This window comes from Pongo abelii, chromosome 19 (assembly GCF_028885655.2).
Source record: "Pongo abelii isolate AG06213 chromosome 19, NHGRI_mPonAbe1-v2.0_pri, whole genome shotgun sequence".
NCBI classification, from domain to species: Eukaryota; Metazoa; Chordata; class Mammalia; order Primates; family Hominidae; genus Pongo; species Pongo abelii.
In genome coordinates, this window is record NC_072004.2 from 51468734 (window position 1) to 51495399 (window position 26666).

General features: G+C 40.0%; 1 protein-coding gene across 1 annotated transcript; it reads left to right on the top strand.

The window, feature by feature from the left end:
• The first annotated feature begins 250 nt into the window (after positions 1–250).
• On the top strand, positions 251–26216 carry LOC129047467 (14-3-3 protein epsilon-like). The gene is made up of 5 exons (XM_063718111.1): positions 251–751; positions 21157–21253; positions 22374–22570; positions 25220–25326; positions 26132–26216. The coding sequence occupies exons 1-5, from the start codon at positions 617–619 to the stop codon at positions 26133–26135; spliced, it is 540 nt and encodes a 179-aa protein (XP_063574181.1). The 5' UTR covers positions 251–616; the 3' UTR covers positions 26136–26216.
• Positions 26217–26666: the final 450 nt, after the last annotated feature.

The following is a 26666-nucleotide window of genomic DNA, read 5'->3' on the forward strand; positions in this document are numbered from 1 at the left end:
CTCACTATCACATCAGCTCTTTAATACCTTCAGTCGGGAGACTGAGGCAGGAGAGTTGCTTGAACCTGGGAGGCAGAGGTTGCAGTGAGCCGAGATCGCGCCACTGCACTCCAGCCTGGGCAACAAGAGTGCAACTCCATCTCAAAAAATATATATATTTAATATCAAATTTAAAACATTTCAAATTGAAATAGTGAAATGATTATTACTAATATTAAAAATATTGACACTAAGATAAAAATAATTTCATGTTGACATTTAAAATGATTAAGATTATTAAATTTTATCATAAGTATTAAACTTTTAAAAACTCCTTTTGTAGTGGTTCTCATTAGTAGTGTTGATCTGAATATTTAGTCTGCCTGTATAAGAAGTGTTAGTGCCAACATCTGAATTTGTAAATGTTTCCCTTTATTTATGTTACTGTACATCATAACTGAGGAAATGATTAACAATGCTTTTTTTAGGAGTGGTTTGAGTATTCTCAAGCAATGGAAGTAAGACAGCAATGAGAATTTGTTAATGTCCTCCTTGTTGTGCACTTGTTTCAATAGACATTGAAGGGATCTGTTAAGGAAGTTAATGATGTTAATTTGCTTTTGATAAAACCGAAAAGATGACATTTATTTATTTATTTTTAGGTTGGGCCCATGAGATGTGTGCCCTGTATATTCCAGAGGTACAATTTGCCAGTGTTTCCACAATGGAACCAATTGTTTTACAGTCTGTTCTGGATGATCATTGTAATAAGGTACAGTGGATATTATTTTATTACTGTTTGAATATCATTGCTAGGAAGTAGAAGGGAAGTTTTTGTGTTTTTAAAATTATAGGTATCCCCAACCTGGCTAATACGGTGAAACCCCATCTCTACTAAAAATACAAAAATTAGCTGGGCGTGGTGGTGGGTGCCTGTCATCCCAGCTACTCGGGAGGCTGAGGCAGGAGAATGGTGTGAACCATCGCACCACTGCACTCCAGCCTGGGCAACAGAGTGAGACTCTGTCTCAAAAAAAAAAAAAAAAAATTATAGGTCTCCATCAAATTGAGGGAGATGTGGAAAAAAAATTACTATGCCAAACTACAGTTCTTAAAATGTTATTAATATGTTACTAAAGTCACAGGAGTACAAAGCAAGCAAAATTGTGTTACCTTTCATAGTAACCTAGGTATTTAGTATTCTATGATTTACAAGATATTTTAATCCTTACAGATTGGCCCTTTATGAATTACTGACCTCTTTTGCTCTTTCAGGTATCAACAGTCTGTTAAATTAGAATTAATTATTATTTTGCATAATATTCATTACAATGTATCATACGTTCTTTTTTGAAAAACAATCCTATGTTAGAATGTTACTTGTTCCCCCCCAAAGTTATTTGTACCCCAAGATACAGCTTTTATTGTTGGCCTTAAAAAAAATTAATGTTTGCTTTTTTCCTGTATATTTTTCTTCATTTAGTATGTTATTGCTTTATTCTCCTCTGCATTTTAGGTTTCACCATTACCCAATGTGCCTTTAAATACAATTTTACCACTTAATTGAAGGTACCTATTCCAACCGTGGAAGAAATTGCAGTCAGCTTTAAGATTTTAAATGTTTTTGTGCAAAAAAACTTTTTATTATGTAATTAATATTTATTTTATTTTATTTTATTTTACTTTTTATTTATTTATTTTTTTTTTGAGACAGAGTCTCACTCTGTCACCCAGGCTGGAATGCAGTGGCACGATCTCGGCTCACAGCAACTTCTGCCTCCTGGGTTCAAGCAATTCTCCTGCCTTAGCCTCCTGAGTAGCTGGGATTACAGGTGCCCACTAACACGCCCGACTAATTTTTCTATTTTTTAGTAGAGACAGGGTTTTTTCTGTGTATTTTTGCTTATAGTATATGCTTACAAAAACGTTGAATTGTTTTGCTTATATTTTTTGTTTGCTTTTGAAAATTACACAGCATCTTTTGTGTGTCAATAATTTGTGTTTCTGCTGTATTTTTAATAGATACTTAGTCTGTAATACAGAATATCATGAGATTCAACAAACTCATTTAATTTAATTTAATTTAATTTAATTTAAATAAATTTAATTAAGCAGCCCTTTGTGGTTGAAGGGCCTAGTTTGGTTTCTGGCATGTAGTATACACTGCTAGCATCTGTGTAAAAGCATGTGAACATTTTGGAAGCTTCAAGAAATACATTGTGTGAAATTGTCCTCTAGAACTTACACTGTATTAGCTGTATGTGAGATTGCTCATAACCCTATATTATGTTTGGTACACTGTGTTACCCTTAACAAAATCTTTGCTATCATTTCTAGTAAAAAAATATTAAATGTTTGAATGAGTTTCTTTGAGTACTGGTAAGGTTGGTTTTTTAAAGTTTTTTTTTGAAGATTATTCATGTATGTTAATTGACCTTCCCTATCTGTTTATTTTAATATTATAATTTTTTTTACAAAGTGTTTTATATTAGAGATCATATTCTTTTGTCTTGTGTATTTGCCGTGTGTGTTTTTCCCCATAGTTTGACGTTTGGTGTCTAATTTTATTACATCTTCATAGTTTTTGTTATTGGGATTCTAGCAGGTTAATTTTTTTCTAATGCAGAAGTTTACATTTTTGAGGTAATTTATGCAAATGCTCTTTATTGTTTCTGCCTTTGATGCTGTGCAAAGAAAATCTTTATATTAATGCACATTTTTTTTTAGTGCTTTGGAAGTTCATTTTTAAAAACCTTGTTTTTCTTTTTAATTTTAAAATCATTAAAACTTACAAACAGGTTTCAGGAATAGTACAAAAGAACTCTTCCTTCTCTAAACCATTTGAGAGTAACTTACCAATATAATATGCTGTCACCCCTGAATACTTCAGAATTTCCCATAAAGGATATTCTCCTGGGAATATACCATATACCATCAAAATAAGGAAATTAACAGTGATGCATTATTACTGTCTGATCTTTGGAACCCATTCATGTTTTTGTAGACATATTCTTTATAGCAAAAGGATCACAGACTGCATTTTGACTCTTTGGTCTTTTTATTTCTTTTTCTTTTTCTTTTTGTACAGAGTCTCGCTCTGTCACCCAGGCTGGAGTGCATTGGCGCAATCTCGGCTCACTGCAGCCTCCACCTCCTGGGTTCAAGTGATTCTCATGCCTCAGTCTCCCGAGTAGCTGGGATTACAGGTGTGCACCACCATGTCCAGCTAATTTTTTTGTGCTTTTAGTAAAGACAGGCTCTTGCCATGTTGGCCCGGCTGGTCTCGAACTCCTGGCCTCAAGTGATCTGCCTGCCTCAGCCTCCCAAACTGTTGGCATTACAGGTCTGAGCCACCACAACCAGTCCTCTTTGGTCTTTTTAAATCTCAAATAGTGGCCGGGAGCGGTGGCTCACGCCTGTAATCTCAGCACTTTGGGAGGCCGAGACGGGCGGATCACGAGGTCAGGAGGTCGAGACCATCCTGGCTAACACAGTGAAACCCCGTCTCTACTAAAAAATACAAAAAATTAGCCGGGTGTGTTGGTGGGCGTCTCTAGTCCCAGCTACTCGGGAGGCTGAGGCAGGAGAATGGCGTGAACCCGGGAGGCGGAGCTTGCAGTGAGCCGAGATCGCGCCACTGCACTCCAGCCTGGGGGACAGAGCGAGACTCCGTCTCAAAAAAAAACTCAAATAGTAACTCAGTCTTTCCCTGAGTTTCATAACTTTGATACTTCTGAATATTACAGGCCAGTTATTTTGTAGAATGACCCCCTATTTGGATTTGCCTGATGTTTCATCATGATTAAATACAGTTATGTTTTTAGCAGGAGTATCACATATGTGATTCTGTGTTTTTTGTTTGCATCCTGTCAGGTGGTACATGATTTCAGCTTTTCCTTGACCACTTGGTTAAGGTGTGTCTGTCAGGTTTCTCCACTGTGAGGTTAAACGTTTTTCTCTTTATAGTCAGTATGGATTTTGTGGGGGAAGTACTTCGCATATAAACATCTTGTTCCTTGCGCCTTTTCCTCACTAATTTTAGCATTCATTAGTGTTTCTTGACCTAATTTATGACTAGGATTAATGGCAAGTAGTGATTTTCTAATTTCACCTTTTCTTTCACATTCATCAGTTGACGTTCCACTGTAAGGTGAAGCTTTCTTTATTCCCTGATTATTTGTATTAGTATGGACTTATGCTATTTTATTTTAATGGATCATATTCCACTAATGTCATTTATTTTGATGTACATACTGTCTCAGGTTTGCCTGGTGGGACCTCTTTAAGCCAGCTTCTGTGTCTTTTGACCTATCATTTCAGAGAAGCATTTCTCTACTTCTGACACAACAGTATAATCTAGGCTCATCTTGTATTATTCCTGCTGTAGTTCTGAAATCACCATTTCTCTGAGGAGCCTTGATTCCTTTTAGGTGAGAATAATATTTAGAAGCCAAAGTGGGTGCTAGGTGTGGGTTATTGCTACTCTCAGCCAGCATGGCTAGGAAATTGTGTGTGTGTGTGTGTGTGTATTCCTACAGAGATACATATTTCTATAAATTCACATCTTATATTGTTTTTATATCTATGTAGAAAACTGTGGGCCAGGCGCGATGGCTCACACCTGTAATCCTAGCACTTTGGGAGGCCGAGGCCAGTGGGCTGACTTGAGGTCCGGAGTTCGAAACCAGCCTGGCTAATGAAACCCCATCTCTACTAAAAATACAAAAATTAGCCGGGCATGGTGGGGCATGCCTGTAATCCCAGCTGCTTGGGACGCTGAGGCATGATGAGAATCACTTGAGCCCTGGAGGCAGAGAGGGTGCAGTGAGCCAATATCACGCCACTTCACTCCAGCCTGAATGATGGAGTGAGATTCTGCCTCAAAAAAAAAAAAAAAAAAACTTGGCTGGGCCCAGTGGCTCACGCCTCTAGTCCCAACACGTTAGGAGGCTGAAGCAGGTGGATCATGAGGTCAGGAGTTCAAGACCAGCCTGGCCAAGATGGCAAAACCCCATCTCTACTAAAAAATACAAAAATTAGTCGGGTGTGGTAGCGGGCACCTGTAATCCCAGCTACTCAGGAGGCTGAGGCAGGAGAATTGCTTGAACCTTGGAGGTGGAGGTTGCTGTGAGCCAAGATTGCGCCACTGCACTCCAGTCTGGGCGACAGAGCAAGACTCCATCTCAAAAATATATATATATGTATTAGCTGGGCATGGTGGTGGACGCCTGTAATCTCAGCTACTCGGGAAGCTGAGACAGGAGAATCGCTTGAACCTGGGAGTCGGAGGTTGCAGTGAACTGAGATTGTGCCACTGCACTCCAGCCTGGGTGACAGAATGAGACTCTGTCTCAAAAAAAAAGACAAACTGTGAGGTCACAATACTTTTGATTCATTATGTGAATATACATACACACTCACGTCTCTATTACTGTATCCATCTCTATATATTGAACTCCATATGCTCATATTAACTTCTCCAAATCCAACCCAACAAAACAGCGTTCATTTTAATTTTTCCCCCATATTTATGATTCTCAGACAGAAACCTGACTCTTACTATTTTTAATAGTTTACTTACTTGATCAGTCTCTCCTGTTTTGACATACCTTCTGTTGCTACTCCACCTAACGCAGATGCTGTTCTAACCCAGTTCAGGGTTGCTGCTACTTTCCTGCATGCCAGTCCTTTTCACCCCGCTTGGGATTTGATATTCAGCTTCAGTTCACTGCTTCCACTTTGGTTGATCTTTTCACCTTGCTCTGAGATTGTCCCCACCCCTATCCCCAACCCCTTAGGGGAGCCAACCTTACTCAGGCTCTTATGCTAGTATTGGACTGCCCCCTCCTCCCCAGCATGGATAATTACTATGCTTGAACCCACCTCATGGCTTTTTTTTTTTTTTTAAGACAGGGTCTCATTTTGTCACTCAGGCTGGAGTGCAGTGGTGCAGTTTTGGCTCACTGCAGCCTCGACCTCTTGGGCTCAAGCAGTCCTTCCACTTTAGCCCTCTAAGTAGGTGGGACTACAGGTGCACCCATCACACCCGGCTAAGTTTTTTGTATTTTTCGTAGAGTTGAGGTTTCATCGTGTTGCCCAGGATGGTCTTGAATTCCTGAGCTCAAGTGAACTGCCTCCTCTGGCATCTCAAAGTGCTAGGATTACGGGCATGAGCCACCATGCCCAGCCCCATCTCATGGCTTTAAGACTAAAGTGTTGAAGTAGAAAAGGAGCGAGGGTAGACAAAAGAAGGGATTATTTAGATAGAAATATTTTATTAGCCTAGAATTAATTTTAGAATATGGTAAGATACGTGCCCAACTTTCCCCTCCCACCTGGTTAGTCAACTTTTTCAACACTATTGCTGAATAATGTATGTTTTCCATTGTGATTTGAAATATTGTTTGAATCATTACTAAATTCTTGAATACTTGAGTATGTTTCTGGACTTTTTATGTGTTCCATTGGTGTGCCTATTTTTATCCTGGTGTGACACTATTTTAAATTATTATGGCTTTATATACATTTTAGTATATGGTAAGACAAATATTGTCATGTATTTTTCTAGATGAACATTAGGACTAATAAGAGCACAATTTAGACTATATTAGAGTTACAGTGAAATACTGTTTTAGGGATGAATATATTTTTACAATATTCCAGAAGCATGGTGTATCTGTTTATCAAGTTTACTTTTTTCTTCTTTCTATTTCTTTCCTTTATAGCTTTTCTTATATGCGATTGCCTTATGTTTGTCGGATTTTTGTTGTTGATGATTTGTTTTGTTCTACTTAGTGTTAGAATAGGCTCAGTGGCTCATGCCTGTGGTCCTAGTACTTGGGGACACCCAGGCAGGAGTATCGCTTGAGCCCAGAAGTATGAGTCCAGCCTGGACAACAAGCAAGACCCTGTGTCTACAAAAAAGAATAAATTTAGCCAGGTGTGGGGAGGCACACGTGTCTGTCGTCCCAACTACTCAAGCGGCTGCGGTGGGAGGGTCTCTTGAGCCCAGAGGTTGAGGCTGCAGTGAACCGTGACTGTGCTCTGCAGCCCCACCTGGGCAACAGAGCAAGACCCTGTCTCAAAAAAGAACAGCAAGCAAAGAAACACAAAACAAAAAAGAAAGAAAGTTAATGGACCGGGTGTGGTGGCTCACACCTAGAATTTCAGTACTTTGGGAGGTTGAAGTGAGAGGATTGCTTGAGCCCAGGAGTACCAGACCAGCCTGGGCAACATTCTGAGACCCCATCGCTGCAAAAAAGAAAAACAATTAGCTGGGCGTGGTGGTGCTCACCTGTAGTCCCTTCCAAACTACTCGAGAGGCTGAGGTGGGAGGATCACTTGAGCCTGGGAGGTCAAGGCTGCAGTGAGCTATGATTGTGTGACTGTACTCCAGCCTAGGTAACAGAGTGAGACCCTGTTTCAAAAAAATAAAAAACATTAATAATAAGGTTTTGTTCATATATATTCTTTATGCGTAATAATGGGGCATGCAATTCTGAAATGACAGGAATGATTGGAAAAATGGGCTTGAAGACATCAGTCCTTAATGGATGGTAGGTAATAAAGGATAAGTTTGGGAACATTTATTTACTGGGCATTTACTATGGACCTACTTTGTATCAAGCATTGTGTTAGACACCAGGAATTCAAGGATAAATAAAATAGGGGGTTCCCCTCCTCAAGTAGGAAGACAAGTCAATAAATGTATGAAAATTAAAGTATATATTACATAATAATAAGGCTGAATGGAGTATTATGGGTAAATAATGAGAGATTATTCTTGTCTCAGGAATTGAGTAAGGCATACAAACAAAGAGCTTCTAGGGCTTTGCAGAATAATTAGGCATTTAACCTTTGCAGAAAACGATCAACTAAAAATTCCAGACAGAGAAAGTGACGTAACCTAGGGTAGCAGGTGCAAAGGGAAGAGGTGGTAGGTAGGCATGTTCAGAGAATAAGAAATACTCCTATGTGGCTAGAACATTGTGGAGAATTTAGAAAAAAATGAAATTTTGTGAGTACTGGGGAAAAAATTTACTAGAATATCTTTATTGTATATCTAAATAGCAGAGAATTCACTGTAATGAAACTGTTAAATTTTCTACATGTCGTTAAATACATAATGGCCAGTTTTAAAAATATTTATTTCTTGATTTATTTCAGTAGGTTTTTGGGGAACAGGTGGTGTTTGGTTACATGACTAAGTTCTTTAGTGGTGATTACTGAGATTTTGGTGTACCCATCACCCAAGCAGTGTACACTGTGCCCAGTGTGTAGTCTTCTATCTCTCACCCCATTCCCATCCTTTCCCCCAAGTCCCCAAAGTTCATTATGTATCATTCTGATCCCTTTGTGTCCTCATAGCTTAACTTCCTTTTATTTACTTATTTGTTTGTTTGGTTGTTTTTGTTTTTGTTTTTGTTTTTTTGAGACAGAGTCTTGCTCTGTCACCCAGGCTGGAGTGCAGTGGTTAACTCTTGGCTCACTGCAACCTCTACCTCCTGGGTTTAAGCAATTCTCGTGCTTTGGCCTCCCAAGTAGCTGGGATTACAGGCATGCATCACCACTCCTGGCTAGTTTTTTTTGTATTTCTAGTAAAGACAGGTTTTCGCCACATTGATCAGGCTGGGCTTGAACTCCTGGCCTCAAGTGATCTGCCCGCCTTGGCTGCCTCCCAAAGTTCTGGGATTACAGGTGTGAGCCAGTGCACCTGGTCTATTTATGTTTTGTAGAGACAGGATCTCCCTATGTTGCCCAGGGTGGTCTCTAACTCTTGGTCTCAAAGAATCCTCCTATCTCAGCCTCTGAAAGTGCCGGGATTACAGTCGTGAGCCAGCATCCCTGGCCAGTGGCCAGTTTTTGTGCAATTTAAATCATTGTATCCTATTTTTATATTTTTGACTGCTAATATTTTCTTCTGTAACATGTGTTAACTCATCATTTCACTGACATGTTTTGTTAAAATTATCTTTTAATAAGTTTTCAGAAATGTGAAGATTGTGGCAACAAAGGGATTTGTGAACTTTTTTGGGGTAGAAGCTTGTATTCTTCAGAGTCAAGGAAGCATTCATTTTAGAAAGCTACAGTTTCCATAGACAGTAGTCGGCAGATGATGAGTATATCGCATGTATATGTGTGTGTGTATATATATATATATATATATATATATGTATGTATTTTTTAAATAATCCTTCTTTATTGGATAGCCCTGAAGTAAAGAGTGTTTATAAGTATAGGAAGGATGATAGGCCAAAGAAACAAACAAAAACATCAAAAAATATGATATCATCTAATTGTAAGATTAAACCTAATGGAAGTCTTAGAAATTGCTAACCTATCTCGCCCTTATTTTTTTCCAAAAGTAATAGTAGTGGATAGCAGTTAAGTTTTCATCAGTATATTTAGTGTCTGTGTAAAAGATTTTTTTTTTTTTTTTGAGACGGAGTCTCGCTCTGTGGCCCAGGCTGGAGTGCAGTGGCTCGATCTCAGCTCACTGCAATCTCCACCTCCCCAGCTTTAAGTGATTTTCCTGCCTCAACCTCCCAAGTAGCTGGGACTACAGGCCAGGGTGGTCTTGATGTCCTGACCTCGTGATCCGCCCTCCTTGGCCTCCCAAAGAGTTTGGATTATAGGCGTGAGCCACCGCGCCTGGCCAGGACTTTTTTTTTTTTTGAGTTGGAGTCTCGTTCTGTTGCCCAGGCTGGAGTGCGGTGCTGAGATCTCAGCTTACTGCAACCTCCGCCTCCCAGGTTCAAGAGATTCTCCTGCCTCAGCCCCCCGAGTAGCTGGGATTACAGGCATCCACTACCACACCCAGCTAATTTTTTTTTTTTAAGGCAGATTCTCACTCCATCACTCAGGTTGGAGTGCAGTGGTGTGATCTTGACCCAGTGCACCCTCTCTGTCTCCCAGGTTTAAGCAATTCTAGTCATGCCTCAGCCTCCTGAGTAGCTGGGATTCTAGGCGGGACCACCATGCCTGGCTAATTTTTGTATTTTTAGTAGAAATGGGGTTTTGCTATGTTGGCCAGGCTGGGCTCGAACTCCTGACCTCAAGTGATCCCGCGGCCTTAGTCTCCAAAATGCTGGGATTACAGGTGTAAGCCACTGCGCCTGGCCAAGTAAAAGATATTTTTGAAAGCACTAAATATTCTTTATGGGTTTTAGGACTCCCAAAAATGAGGTTTCAGGTAAATAGGGAAGCTAAACATTTCATCTATCTGCCCATTCATCTTGTCCTCATTTCTGGCATGTCCTCTTATATGTACCAGGTCTGTATGGTGGATAGACGTGCATCAATCGGTGATTGTTAAACAGTAATACATGCAAGGATTTTCGAGGTACAGTGAATGTCCACCTAACCTTTAACAGGACTGAGGAAAGAGAGAGGAGGTATCTTAAAAAGGTCACAGTTTTTTGTAAGAGTAAGAAACCTCCAGGTGCTGGCTGTGAAGAGAGGAGAAGGAAAGGAGCACGTGAGTAGCTGTTAATTTTACAGATTGAAGGAGCAAAAGCTTTGAAGTGGGAAATAACAAGGAGAGTGGTGAGCAGGGGGAGGGATTTGGGATGGTGGCAGGGAAAGGGATGGTATTGTTAGGGCCCTGAATGCGCTAGGCAGAATGCTGAGAGGGACTGTCAAAGATCAGATGTTCAAGCTCCTCATGCATCATGTTAAGGAGCCTAAAGTTTATCCCTATTGAAGGGTTTTTATGTTCAGAAAGGATATGCTTAGGTCTGTCATTCTAATGGATCGGGGGAAGGAGGATTGGGAGATGGAAGATAGAAGAGACAAGAGACCTAGAATCTATTCAGACTCTGACAGTGTCCCAGACACTGGAATGAGGATCTGAAGTAGTAGGAACAATGGGGCAGAGACATTCGGTAATATATAAGAGCTTCAGCTGACCAGCCTGGTTATCAGTTTAATGTGACAGAGAAGAGGGAGGAAGAAATATCAGAATGGGATTTCCATTTCAAGAATATAAGTACTAGGCTCATCACCACCACATGAGATAGAACACACACACACACACACACACACACACACACACACACACACACACACAGTGAGTTAATTGGAACATTTCTTAGAAAGAAGAGATAGACACTAAGTTTTAAATACCTGGCTTATGTTCATGGAACATATTACCCTCTTTGTAAAACAAGTCTTGTGTCTACACATTGTTCACTGGCATATATTAACAAGATGATAATAAGGCCCCAGATATTCACATTTGTACGAAAGCATTGAATATATTTGCATTTGTCTATGTCTAATAAATGTTTATTTTTGCTTGACACTTTATACTAGTTACTTAGATGAGTGCTTAAATTAATTTTTCTTTTCTGGAGAATTGAATCATTTTGGAAAGCTAAATCTTGCAGTTCTAACTGTAAAAAAATTCTTTTGCTTTTTTTGATTCATCAGCTGATTCTCATTTTGAAATTTCCTATTTGACTTCTCTCTGTTGTCTTTGTGTGCTCTCTCTCTCCAGCCCCTTCTCCCCAACCCTAGTTACACATTCTCTCACACTTGCTATTCTCTTTTTCTCAGGAATAGTAAACGATTCTTCATTATATTTGTTTCTTGTGGTCCCTCCTCCCCTTCCCCTCCCCTCTTCTTTTTTTCCAACATGGTCTCACTGTTCCCCAGGCTGGAGTGCAGTGGTGCAATTACAGCTCACTGTAGCTTCGACCTCCCAGCCTCAAGTGATCCTCCCACCTCAGCCTCCTGAGTAACTGCGACTACAGGCTTGCACCGTGATGTCTGGCTACCTTTGTTTTTATTTTTTGTAGAGATGGGATCTCACTATGTTTCCTAGGCTGGTCTTGAACTCCTGGATTCAGACAACCCCCATGCCCTGGCCTCCCAAAGTGTTGGAATTACAAGCGTGAGCCACCATGCCTGGCCTCTTTGTATCCTTTGTGCTTGTCAACTTTATATATTATTTGCTTTCTTGATCTCAACAATTCCAAGACTCAAAGGCCTATTTATTTGATAAAGACTGTGGAAGAATGGCACTATAATACCTCTCATTGTTATTTCTTTTCTCTTAGCTACCAAAGACAGCAAACATTCCAATCTAAACTTTTGGAAATGGGAGTGTATAGTAGCTAACTTAAAATTGTTCATGAGATTAAAATCTATAATCTCACTTACCAACATTGCCTATCTCAGTGCTTTACTTTTTGTAATATTTATTTATTTAGAAACAGAGTCTTAGTCCATCACCCCAGGGTGGAGTGCAGTGGACAATTATGGCTCACAATAGCCTCAAACTCCTGGCCTCAAGCAATCAGTCCTCCCACCTCAGCCTCCCAAGTAGCTAGGAATACAGGTGCCACCGCCACACCCAGTTTTTTTTTAAATATTGGTAGAATTGGTAGAGAGACAGCGTCTTGCTGTATAGCCCAGGCTGGTCGTCAACTCCTGGCCTCAAGTTATCCTTCCACTTCAGCCTCCCAAAATGCTGGGATTACACTCAGCCACTATGCCTGGCCCTATCTCAGTATATATTTTTTTAATGTTCATTTGGCTTCTGGAGTACTCTAGATGATAGGTATTTATATAATATAATCTGATAAGAAATTGATTAGGAGATTTTACAAAAACTGATACTTAAGGGGAGGTTACATTGCTGGGCAACATGGTATCAAAATAAGACAGGTCAAATTTGAGAAATCTCTGATTCTACAGGTTACCCTACAGGTAACTGACTCAATGTCTCAGTCCTAAATTTCCAGGAGAGCCATTCTGGTGTAAGCACCTGGATTTAGAAGGTGTTTTCACCTAGACAAACATGAGTCCCTAGGCACCATTCCATTCTTAGAAATTGAGCATAGATGCTAATTTCTAGAAAAGAGAGCTGGGTTGTCCAGGTGGGCAAGAAGTTGCAGTTTTGATCAGGCTGCTGCTGCTGGTAATTTTTTTCCAGCTACAAAGTTCCAGGATACACAGTTTGCCTCTTTCTCCCCTACCCCCAGCTGGCCCCCCCATTATAGGTCAAATTTGTTTTTTTTTAAAGTTAATAGCATTGACATATCTTGGAATTGTGACCATTTAAATTCCCAGATAACACACCATGTGATAATCTCTTTATGGGGTTATATCAAGAACCTTTTGTATGTACCACCTCTTCTCCACAGTGATGAAGAAACAAAGGAATGCGTGTTAGTTGCAAAAAGTCTGCGTGAAGTAGACTCCTAGATTAACGTGTCTTATGTGACACTAGGAGCATATAGATCATTTTTTAAGGGCATATAAGTAACTGTGATGATTAATGTTTACAAATTGGTTTTAATTTTTTGAAACTGTTGTTGTGCCATGTAATCCATTATGGTTTTCTTCACAAAAACATTTAAATGGAGTTTTTTCCTTTATCTAAACTCTTAACCAAAAAATTTTTTTCTTTTGTTTTGAGATGGAGTCTCACTCTGTTGCCCAGGCTGGAGTGCAGTGGTGCGATCTTGGCTCACTGCAACCTCCTCCTCCCAAGTTCAAGCCATTCTCCTGTCTCAGCCTCCCAAGTAGCTGGGATTATAGGTGTCCACCACCACGCTCAGCTAATTTTTTTTTGTATTTTTAGTAGAGGCGGGGTTTCACTATGTTGGCCAGGCTGGTCTCGAATTCCTGATATCAGGTGATTTGCCCACCTTGCTTCTGAAAGTGCTGGGATTACAGGTGTGAGCCACTGTGCTGGCGTTGATCAATTTCTTTTATGCCTGATAGAAAGAACAGCTTTGGGGCCTATTTCCAATTTTATTCAACTGTTTTCTAATTTGTTTGTTTCTGCTTTTAAAACTTTAATACTTACTCTACTTATTATGACATTATTTTGTTTATTAAGAATTTATTTCTGGGCCAGGTGCAGTGGCTCACACCTGTAATCCCAGCACTTTGAGAGGCTGAGATGGGTAGATCATGAGGTCAGGAGATCGAGACCATCCTGGCTAACATGGTGAAACTCCATCTCTACTAAAAACACAAAAAAATTAGCTAGGCATAGTGGCCAGCACCTGTAGTCCCAGCTACTTGGGAGGCTGACGCAGGAGAATGGCGTGAACCTGGGAGGCGGAGCTTGCAGTGAGCCGAGATAGTGCCACTGCACTCCAGCCTGGGCCACAAAGCGAGACTCCATCTCAAAAAAAAAAAAAAGAATTTATTTCTGCAATTGTCAAATATATAAAACAGTAAGCAATAATATAACAAACACCCTGGGTACATTCATCACCCAATTCTAAAACATGAACATCTCATAGCCAATTTTTCATACACCCCCGTAGTAGTTTCCTAGGGCTGCTGTAACAAAATATCACAAACTGGGTGGCTTAAAGCAGCAGAAATTTCTTCTCACAATTAAGGAGGCTACAATTCTGAAATCAAGATATCAGCTCGGTTGGATCCTTCTGAGAACTCTTAAGGGAAATCTGTTCCATGCCTCCTAGCTTCTGGTGATGGGTGTCAATGATTGACAGGTTTTTTTTTTTTAATCACCCTAATCTCTGCTTGTATCTTCACATTCCATTCTTCCTTTGTCTCTGTCTCCATATGACCATCTTCTTATTAGGAGATCAGTCATATTGGATTAGGGGCCTGCCCTACTCCATCATGTGACCTCATCCTAATTACATTTGCAATGATCCTTTTTCCAAATAAGGTTACTCTCTAAGATACTGGGGGTTAAGGACTTCACATACATTTCTTGGGGACCACAATTCAACCCATAGCAGTCTGCCTTCTGGTGCCCCCAAAATTTATGTTCTTTCCACATACAAAATAGATGTGCTGTATCCCAATATCCCCCAAAAGTGTTCATCCATTTTGATGTAAACTCTATAAGTAAGTCTCACATCTTACCTGAATAGAATAAACTCAGAAAGTCCCAAATCTCATCTTCTGAATCATCTGAATTGGCAATGGGTTAAGACGTTGGTTAATCCTGAAGCAAAATTTCTATCTCTGCTGGGCATGGTGGTTCACGCCTGTAATCTCAGCACTTTGGGAGGCTGAGGCGGGCAGCTTACCTGAGGTCAGGAGTTCAAGACCAGCCTGGCTAACACAATAAAACCCTGTCTCTACTGAAAATACAAAAATTAGTCGGGTGTGGTGGCACACACCTGTAGTCCCAGTTACTTGGGAGGCTGAGGCAGGAGAGTTGCTTGAACCCAGGAGGCAGAGGTTGCAGTGAGCTGAGATTGCGCCATTGCACTCCAGCCTGGGTGGCAAGAGCGAGACTCTGTCTTAAAAAAAAAAAAACAGAAAAACAAAAAAAAACTTCTATTTCTAAACCTGTGATACATAGAAAACAAGTTTTCTGTTTCTGAGATGCAATGGTGGGACAGGCAGAGAAGCATTCCCATTCCAAAAGAGATAAATTGGAAGGAAAAAAGGGGCTTAGAGCAGGTTTGTAAGTCTGCAGGACAAATTCCATTCAGTTCTGAGACTTGAAAATAATTCTCTGTGGCTTGATATTCTGTTCTCTAGGCCCACTGGCATGGCCTTACCCCTTGGTCCTGGGTTGGCAGCCTGCCCTTTTGTTTGTTTTTTTTTTCTTATGACTACTTAGTTCCTGTTTTGTTTTGTTTTGTTTTCTACCTTTTTAATCTTAAGTACATATGCTTCTTGAGTTATGATGAGCTTACATTCTGATAAGGCAGGAGGATTATTTTGAGCCTAGGATTTTGAGGCTTTAGTGCATGATTATTGCACCTGTGAACATCCACTTCACTACAGCCTAGGCAATACACTGAGAACCCATCTCTTTAAAAAAAGAAAAGAAAGAAATATACCTTATTTATCTAACATCTTGGCTTAGCCTAGCCTACCTTAAATATGCTCAGAATGCTTACATTAGCCTACAGTTGGGAAAAATCATCTGGCTACACGGTTCACTGGTCAAGCAAGCATTGGTTGTTTAGTCTCATGATGGCATGGCTGACTGGGAGTTGTGGCTTGCTGCTGCTGCCCAGCATCACAAAGAATATAGTACTAATGTGTATCGGGTTTGTATCATGGTGGTAAAGTTAAGAAACTGTAAGTAGAATGATTTTAAGTTGGATACCACCTATAGATACTTTCTAGTATACCATTTTCATTTCTTTTATTTTTCATTTTTATTTTATTTTATTTTATTTTTGAGATAGGGTCTTGCTCTGTCACCCTGTCTGGAGTGCAGTGGGACTGTCGTGGTCACTGCAACATCAACCTCCCGGGTTCAAGTGATCCTCCCCATTCAGCGTCGCAAGCAGCAGGGACTACTGCCACGTTGTTGGGGGAAATTCAGCCCACGATATTTCACGTGGGTTCTTTTCTATTTTCCCTAAGTGTTGGCCGGTCTGAGAAATAAAGGGAAACAGTACAAAAGAGAGAAATTTTAAAGCTGGGTGTCCGGGGGAGACATCACATGTGGGCAGGTTCCGTGATGCCCCCTAAGCCACAAAACCAGCAGGTTTTTATTAGTGATTTTCCAAAGGGGAGGGAGTGTATGAATAGGGTGTGGGTCACAAATATCACGTGCTTCACAAGGTAGTAGAATATCACAAGGCAAACGGAGGCAGGGTGAGATCAGAGGACTGGGGCAAAATTAAAATTGCTAATGAAGTTTCGGGCATGCATTGTCATTGATAACATCTTATCAGGAGACAGGGTTTGAGAGCAGACAGTCTGACCAAAATTTATAAGGCGGGAATTTCCTCATCCTAATGAGCCTAGGAGAGCTATGGGAGACCGGGGCTTATTTCATCCCTTAATCTACAACCATAAAAGACAGACGTTCCCAAAGTGGCCATTTCAGAGACCACCCCCCGCTTAGGAATGCATTCTCTTTCTCAGGGATGTTCCTTGCTGAGAAAAAGAATTCAGCAACATTTCTCCTATTTGCTTTTGAAAGAAGAGAAATATGGCTCTCTTCTGCCTGGCCCACAGGCTGCCAGACTTTAAGGTTATCTCCCTTGTTCCCTGAACATCGCTGTTATCCAGTTCTTTTTTCAAGGTGCCCAGATTTCATACTGTTCAAACACACATGCTCTACAAACAATTTGTGCAGTTATCACAACCATCACAGGGTCCTGAGGCGACATTCATCCTCAGCTTATGAAGATGACGGGATTAAGAGATTAAAGACAGGTGTAGGAAATCACAAGAGTATTGATTGGGGAAGTGATAGATGTCCATTAAATCTTCACAATTTATGTTCAGAGATTGCAGTAAAGACAGGTGTAAGAAATTATAAAAGTATTAATTTGGGGAGCTAATAAATGTCCATGAAATCTTCACAATTTATGTTCTTCTGCCATGGCTTCAGCCAGTCCCTCCATTCGGGGTCCCTGAATTCCCGCAACAACATGCCATCATGCCTAAGTTTTTTCTTGTTTGTAGTGACAAGGCTATATAGCCCAGGCAGTGACAGGCTATATAGCCCAGGCTGGTGTCAAACTCCTGGGCTCAAGCTATCCTCCTGCTTCAGTCTCCCAAAGTGCTGGGAAGTACAGGTGTTTGGCTCACCAGCCTGGCCTTCTTTATGATTTTTAAAACGATTTTTCTTGGGTTATTTTCTCAGTAGTTGTTGCAGGGCTTACTACCTTTATCTTAACTTGCTAGACTGTACTTAGTTTTAGTAAGATGTATAAGCATATCTGTTTTTTTCTTAAGCATATCTCATTTTATTGGGCTCCTATTTATTGTACTTCACAGGAATTGCATGGTTTTTCTTCTTTTTTACCAAATTGAAGGTTTGCGGCAACCCTGGAGTAAGCAAGTCTTATCGGTTTAATTTTTCCAACAGCATATGCTCACTTAGTGACTCTTGGTCCCTTTTTAAAATTCTCATAATATTCCACACATTTTCATTGTTATCTCTGTTATGGTTATGTATGATCAGTGACCTTTGATGTTACTATGAGGTGAAGTTAATAAATGTTGTATGTGTTCTGACTGCTGTACCAGCTGGCTGTTCTCTCATCTCTCTCTATTCTCCTCAGGCCTCCCTATTCCTTAAGACACAGCAATATTGAATGTAGGCCAATTAGTAAGCCTTTGACAATGCACATAGTCACCTAGGAGCTCTGATGAAGATGTACAAGAAAATGTTCTTTTCATGCCTGCTAACACAACATCCATCCTGCAGTCTGTGCATCCAGGAGTCAATTTGATGTAAAAGTCTTACTATTTAAGAAATACATTTTGAAAGGCTATGGCTGCTATATAGAGGGTGATTCCTCTTATGGATCTGGGCAAAGTACATTGAAAACTTTCTGGAAAGAATTCACCATTCTAGGTACCATTAAGAACATTTGTGTTTTATGGGAGGAGGTCAAAATATCAACATGAATGGGAGTTTGAAAAGAGTTGATTCTGTCCTTCATGGATGGCTGAGAGATTCAAGACTTTGATGGAGGCTGCAGATGTGGTGGCCAATAGCAAGAGAGCTAGAATTAGAAGTGGAGCCTGAAGATGTGACTGAATTGCTGCAATCTCATGGTCCAACTTGAAAGAATATCTTCTCATAGATGTACAAAGAAAGTGCTTTCCTGAGATGGAATCTATTTCCTGTGAAGATGGCGTAAACATTGTTGAAATGACAACAAAGGATGTAGAATATGCCCTATACTTAGTTGATAAAGTGGCAGCAAGGTTTGAGAGAATTGGCCCCAATTTTGAAGAAAGTTTTACTGTAGGTAAAATGCTGTCAAACAGCAGCACATGCTACAGAGCAATGTTTTATGAAAGGAAGAGTCAATTGATATAGCCAACTTCATTGTTATTGTAAAAAATGGCTGGATGTGGTAGTTCACACCTTTAATCACAACCTTTTCAAAGACAGTAGGATTGCTTGAAGCCAGGAGTTTGAGACCACCCAGGGCAACCAAAGCAAGACCTTGTCTCTACTTAAAAAACAAACAAACAAACAAAAAACAGTGAAGTGAAAGTGCCACAACCACCACCTCAGTGAGTCGGAAGGCATCAACACTGAGGCAGGACTTTTTACCAGCAAAAAGATAAAGACTTGCAGAAAGCAGTTTTCTCCTGTAAAGCTCCATTGCCCTCTTCCCCCTTTTGCTGTTATTATAATAAACATTATATATGAGATCACGCCACTGCACTCTAGCCTGGGCAACAGAGTGAGACTCCTGTCTCAAAAAAAAAAAAAAAAAACCAGGGCCGGGTGCAGTGGCTCATGCCTGTAATCCCAGCACTTTGGAAGGCCAAGGCAGGCAGATCACCTGAGATTGGGAATTGGAGACCAGCCTGACCAGCATGGAGAAACCTCGTCTCTACTAAAAATACAAAATTAGTGGGATGTGCTGGTGCATGCCTGTAATCCCAGCTACTTGGGATGCTGAGGCAGGAGAATTGCTTGAACCCGGGAGGCAGAGGTTGTGGTGAGCTGAGATCATGCCATTGCACTCCAGCCTGGGCAATGAGCAAAAACTCCATCTCAAAAAAAAAAAAAGGATATATATTAATATTGATAGTGAATGTTGGTATACATTTAGTCAGAAAAATTAATCTGTAGGAAACTCTTTATGTTTTTAACATCTTTAGTTAATTGGATTTTTGGCACCAATTATACATTTTGTGATTATCACTTTGTTTCTCATTTTCTGTTTAATTACTATTATCCATTTATTTATTTTCATTTTTATTTACTGAGAAATAGTAAAACTGAAGTAGGGCTGTTTTGTAACTCACATAAAAACCTTCATAAAAATATATTTAAATACAACTTTGGGAATTCTTTAGATTTGGTCACTACTTGCTGTCACACAGGATCTTGGTGTTAGTACCATCTGATTGGCTGTTACATATTTGTATCCATGTTCCTTTGAAGGGTCAGTATGTCTGATGTGCCGAGTGTCTATTTCTCATTCTTTTTAATGGTAGATATTCATACACTGAAGGTTTAAGGCTTCTTTATTTTTCTTTTAGTTTCTAATTTTTAAATTATTATCTTTCCCTTGTGAATGGGGCTATTTCTTTTTAAAATAAATACTACAAGGGGCCCCTGTCTTATGAAATGAGCAGCTTAGGCCTCTAATATTCTGGTTCTCATATATGAATTACTTAAGAGTGTGTGTCTGTATATCCTTTGATGCCGAATGCTTTGATTTATTTTAATGACTAATAAAAATTTTGAGATTATAAAATTGAAAATTTTTGCCAGGTGTGGTGGCTCACGCCTGTAATCCCAGCACTTTGGGAGGCTGAGGCAGGCAGATCACAAGGTCAGGAGATGGAGACAATCCTGGCTAACACAGTGAAACCCCGCCTCTACTAAAAATACAAACAATTAGCTGGGCATGGCAGCATGCACCTGTAGTCCCAGCTGCTGGGGAGGCCGAGGCAGGAGAATGGCATGAACCTGGGAGGCAGAGCTTGCAGTGAGCTGAGATTGCACCACTGCACTCCAGCCTGGGCAACAGGGCGAGACTCCATCTTTAAAAAAAAAAAGATTGAAAATATTTCTTCCTAGGTGTAATAAGCATACAGAAATGTTCATTTTTAAATGAGAGATGACGTATATACAATTTAAAAAAAGGACTTCGAAGATTGTGCAAATAGAATTTTCTTATTGCTAATTATAGACATGATGTTATCCCATTTGATAGTTGGGAAAAAATGTCTGTTTAATGATTTAATAAGATTGTATAATCTTTACATTTGCATGGAATTTGAACTTTTTTATAGTCATTTTTATCTAGTCTACACCAATTAGATGTGGTACCACCAACTTTTAAACACCTCAAATAACTCTCACCTTCATACTTAATTATGCAATGGTACAAGTGTTTTAAACAGAAATGTGTGATGCTTTTTAGTAATGCTTGGAAAAATGCATGAGTCTAATAATGACATTTCCTTTAATTTTTAAATTTTTTTCTTTATTTCCTCTATCAAATATGATGTGCAGGAATTTTTTCTTATTGAACTGCAGAGATAAATTTTTAGAAAACTGTATACCTTAATACTGATGGTATAAGATTAAAAGTCTTCTTGCTTTTCCTAGTGGCATAAAGTAGCACTTCAAATATTTACCTTTCTATTCTTCAGTGGTGCAATCATGGCTCCCTGCTTCCTGGAACTCATGGGCTCCAGCAGTCCTCCTGCCTCAGCCTCCTGATTAGGTCGGACTAGGCACACCACCATGCCTGGCTAATTTCTTTGACTTTTCTCTAGAGACAGGGTCTACCTGTTTCCCAGGCTGGTCTCAGACTTCTAGACTCAAGTGAACCTGAACCTCCCGCCTCAACCTCTCAAATTGCTGGGATTACAGGTATGAGCCACCACACCTGGCCTGAATTTCTTTTGTGCCATGGTACTGCAAAATGTCATTATTAGGGGCAGCTGGATGGAAGGTGTAGGAGGACATTATAGTGCCTTTTCAATATTTCTGTATATCTAACATCATTTCAACAGGAAACATTTATTTTAAAACATGAAGGGTGATTCTGGTGAGGGCTCAGAAGAGGAGAGCTGGACAGAATGTTGGTAGCATATGGAGTGGGTCAGGCATGGTGTCTCATGCCTGGAATCTTAGCACTTTGGGAGGCCGAGATGGGAGGATTGCTTGAGGATGAGAGTTCAAGACCAACCTGGCTAATATAGGGAGACCCAGTCTCTTAAAAAAATAAAAATATGGAAGGGAAAAGTCATTCAGATGAAGTCTCAGACCGCAATGAAGAACATGTTATTGGAAACTGGAGGAAAGGTGACGCTTGTAAAGTGACTAAGAACTTGGCTGCATTGTGCTTATGTCCTAGTGTTTTCTGGAAGGCAGAACTTGCAAGTGATGAACCTGAAATTTGGCAGAAGAAATATCTAAGCAAAGTATTGAAGGAGCAGCTTCATTCTCTTGAATATTTCTAGGAAAATGAAAGAAAAGAGGAATGCTTTAGAGACAGAACTTATAATCAAAAGGGAAGCAGAACTTAAAAATGTGGGAAATTTTTAGCCTTCTCAGGCTGCCCAAATTGAACAGATAAGAAAGTGTGTTTGGGAGAGAACATGAGGGTGTGGGTCAGGAGGCCTGCATGGATCAGGGCTGTGCTCCTCACCAGGACGATGGAAGAGCGACCCTGAAGGCATTGTGTAGACCACTCAGGCTGCACTCTCATCACAGGCCCATGGTGCCAGGGCACTGACGGCAGTACGGTTTCCAAGGAAGGCCCTGGGGCACCCTGAGGACCTTGGGGCTTGCTGCCAAGCACTCCCTGAAGTCACTGGTCCCCACATTCTGGTGTGGCACTGCTTGACTGCACCAAGTGTTGCTTAATGGGCTCCTGTCCAGGGGGGATGTGATGTCACCGCTCCAGAGGACACAGGCAGAAAACCCTTCGGCAGCATCCGTGTGGTGCTAATTCTGCAGGTGTACAGATTTTGCTTTTCCCTTATAGAAATGGTGGAGCCAATGAAGAAATTAGCAGGGATGGATGTAGAGCTGACAGCTGAAGAGAGAGACTTCCTATCTGTTACATATAAGAATGTGATTGGAGCTACAAGAGCCTCCTGGAGAATAATCAGCAGCCTTGAACAGAAAGAAGGAAACAAGGGAGAAGACAAGCAAAAAATGATTGGGAAATACCAGCAAATGGTGAGACTGTTGTACCACCGTCCCCCCTTATCCACAGTTTGAGTTACCAGTGGTACAGTACAATAAGATATTTGGAGAGAAAAAGAGACTACGTTCATATAACTTCTATTAGAGTATGTTATAATTGTTCTGTTATTAATCTTTTACTGTGCCTAGTTTACAAATTAATCTTTACCATGAATGTGTATGTATAGAACAAAATATAGTATATATAAGGTTTGGTATTATCCATGGTTTCAGTGTATCCACTGGGGAGTCTCAGAATGGATCCCCCTCAGATAAAAGGGAACTACTGTATTTTCAAGAAAAATGATTAGTGTTTTTGGTTAAATTTGTTCCATTCTTCTTTTTATTGAAAGACTCAGGGTTTTTTTTTTTTATCCAATGTCATAGTTTTTAATCTTTAGGTTTTATACAACATAAATTGTCAGGGGGAAGGAAGTTGTTGTCACCTGAATATGTCCTAATTTTTGCCTTTTATTTTTATAGTTTTAGAAAATGTCTCTGAAAAGGGAGGCTTGTTTCTTTTGAGTGTCTGGCTTAGTTCTCAGGGTATGTCTGTCAGTAATTTGGCCATAGTCATTGGCATTTGAGGTCACAGCCTAGTGCTCACTTGATGGTATATGTAGTACACATTTTATATCTTGGTAGGTTTTTATCTTTTGCTCTCTTGGATTAGGCTACAGAATATTTCAGGGCAGAGGTGAATAACTTTTTCTCCTGGAAGCTGCAGTAGTGGGCAAAAAAAAGTGAGACCCTGTCCCTAAAAATAAAGTTGTAAGCTGGGGTTGATGTTACCATTACCAAGAAATGTGTTGGGTCAAAGAATTTCGATGACCAATAGACAAGTTTTGTGTCCTGGAGGAATGAGGAAGTGAGAAAGTTAAAAGTGCTGAAGAAAGAAGTCCATGAGCTACACTGTGGGACTTGGGCTAGCTAGGAAAGGGAAGCAGGAAGCAAAGAGAGCAACTGATACATTGGGAGAAGATGTGAAAAGTTCCAGTCTGGATGTCTTAGATGAGATGAAGGGAGGGAAGGAGGGAGGGAGGGAGGGAGGGAGGGAGGGAGGAGATGTCTTGATGAGTCCCTAAGTAGAAACAAGAAGAGAAAAAGAACTAAAAGAGGAAGCCACAGCCAAGAGTGGAGCATTACAGTGTAAGACTTCCAGTATGGAGCAGCACAGTTAGGGGTATGGACACGTGCAAGTCTTGGAGTAGAAAGCAAAGAACTCTGTTGAATGGAACATGGCCATACCATACCTTGGTGTGATCTCAGGTATTGGATAGGTTGGCTGTAGATAGTCATTGAATGTAGGAGAATGGCCTAGAGAGCTATTGATGACAGAAACTGAGAAATGGAATGTAGAATATCGGCTTGTGAGGAGGAAGGATTTGGAGTAAATAACAGGAGAGCAGTCATTGTGTATGTGAGGAGCTAGGAGAACATGGAAACCTTTCGTCTCCTACAGCAGTCTCTATCTGAAAAGTCATCATGGAGATAGTTGATTCAGAAAACACTTTTGCTTAGCTAAGATAAGAATGCAATTATGGAAGAAAGAGTGAGAGAATGTTTTACAGTGGAAAGGAGGTTCCAGGGGCATGAGAGGAACCTAGAAAGGTTCAATGGTAGTGCCATGTGTTCATAGAAAATAGGAAGCAAGCAGCTGGGCACAGTGATTCATGCCTGTAATCCCAGCACTTTGGGAGGCCGAGGTGGGAGGATCACGGGGACAGGAGATCGAGGCCATCTTGGCTAACATGGTGAAACCCTGTCTCTACTAAAAATACAAAAAATTAAAAAAATTAAAAAAGTTAGCGGGGCATGGTGGTGGCGCCTGTAGTCCCAGCTACTCGGGAGGCTGAGGCAGGAGAATGGTGTGAACCTGGGAGGCAGAGCTTGGAGTAAGCTGAGATGGTGCCATTGCACTCCAGCCTGAGGGACAAAGCAAGACTCCGTCTCAAAAAAAAAAAAAGGAAGCAAGCTGGGTATGTGCGTTTAGAGGTGCTGTACATTTTCAGCATTATAAATGAATAGAGATGAGTGGCAATAGTTTTTTTGGTCCATAGATTTTTGGTATCTTAACTAGTTTTGGATCTCTTCCACTAAAGGGATTGCCTGTTCAACGTTGTTAGGAATGTAAGTACTGAAGGCAAACTGCCTGGGTTTGAATTTTGTTCTGCCACTTGCACCCTGCCTGGGTTCAAATCCTAGCTCTGCTTATTAAGTCCTTTTAAGGGGATGATCTTTGAGCAAATGTCTTAGGTTCTGCTTTCCCAAGTAAATGAACACAATAGTTGCTACCTTGTGAAAGATTCATGTAATTGACCAGCGTTTATCAAGTAGCATCAGTGTTCAGTTTCAGTCATTGCTGATTTTGTAGTTGGATTGTGAGGGGGTGTTGGGGTAGGGGGTGGTGTGTGTGTAGCACTTAATTGCATGCAGAAAGCAAAAGATACTTTTGATAACTGAGAGGCAGCTTTTCTCTGCCTTTGTGTCAAAAGGGAAGAAGGGAGTTTGGAGAGGGATACGAATTCTCTTTAATACTAAGTTCTTTTCCTCAAAACCAGAGGTAGATAGAATGTGTAATAAATTTACGAATTTCTAGACTGAAACAGTCTGATTTTTTAAAATTTATTTTTATTTTTTCAGGTTGAGACTGAGCTAAAGTTCATCTGTGGTGACGTTCTGGATGCACTGGACAAACACCTCATTCCAGCAGCTACCACTGGCAAGTCCAAGGTTTTCTATTATGAAATGTAGGTTCTATACTAGAAAGGAAAATGTAACATTAAAAGTTGGCCTTTTTAGAATCATGACTTTCTTCTATGTAGGTTTCCAACTTTTATTTACAAATAATTGTTTAATGTTAGAAGGATAGTTGATGTTGGAATAAAAAGATGGTCAGGCTATTATAAAAATGCATTAGCTTTTGCTTTACTTATTTATATTGCTTTGCTTTCATGGGACCTATCTCATTCCCCTCCCCCAAACGGCCACACATTGCACAGGGCTGGCTGAATGTTTCATGTAGAAATTTTATTTTATGATTAATACACTTGTGCCATTCCTTGGAACCACTTGCTTGTTTAATTCCAGTCTATCAAGCGATAGTTTTGTTGATATTTAGAGGTTCCTCAGTTAATTTCTGTGGGATTTTTGATTATATTTAATAAGGAAAATAGTATGAAATGTCTAAGAAAAAAAATGAAATGAAGCCAAATATTCTTGAGAGTGTTTAAAATTATTGAAGTACACTTGTTAATTGTTACATATATTTTTGTCACATATTTTATATTATATAGAACAATTTTAGCTATTTTACTTTAAAAGTCATTGTTCCTGGTTTACATCTAGGAAAGGGGACTACCACAGGTGTCTGGCAGAATTTGCCACAGGAAATGACAGGAAGGAGGCAGCAGAGAACAGCCTGGTGGCTTACAAAGCTGCTAGTGATATTGCAGTAAGAGAAATTTCACCAGTGCATCCCATTCACTTATGTCTTGCTCTCCATTTTTCCATATTCTCCTGTGAAATTCTGAATTTCCCTGACCCTGCCTGCAGGTAAGCTGTGGGGAAGAACACAAGCTGTCAGTGTGAAAGTGAAGGATAGCTATTTGAGTGTTCCATCTTGTTTCTTGGGACTGCCTTTGTAGGCTTGGCTGCGTAGTAATTCTTACGGCTCTTAGTTGAAGCTGCTTTGTATTAAAACAGACCTATCTCAACCCAGTAGCACAGCAGTCAGGATAATTCTTTTGATGTGGCATATGGTTGTTGTTAGTAGACTGAAAAGAAATCTAACATGTTAATATAACTAGAGGAAGGAAATGAGAGAAAATTATAATAGAATTATCTTAATTTTTGTATATTAGTGTTCAGTCTTTGTGGGCATGTTTTTAATAGTTATTCTCCTAGCAAACATCATTTTATATTTTCTGTTTTTGCATAAACAAGTTTCATTCTTACTGATGTGTGTTAAATTGTTCCCCCTTTTATACTTCAGCTTGTTCCCAGTTTTTGATAATGTAGATACAAATTTAAGGAATATTTATATGTACGTAACATTTTACTTTTAAAAAGTTGTGACAAAATATACATA

What these genes read in the sequence shown, in the direction of transcription:
- LOC129047467 (XM_063718111.1), top strand. Translation starts at nt 617, where the DNA reads ATGACATTTATTTATTTATTTTTAGGTTGGGCCCATGAGATGTGTGCC. An exon ending in TGGATGATCATTGTAATAAG is followed by an intron (nt 752 to 21,156) that starts GTACAGTGGATA and finishes ACTTTTCTCTAG; the next exon opens with AGACAGGGTCTACCTGTTTC. An exon ending in TTGGGAAATACCAGCAAATG is followed by an intron (nt 22,571 to 25,219) that starts GTGAGACTGTTG and finishes TTATTTTTTCAG; the next exon opens with GTTGAGACTGAGCTAAAGTT.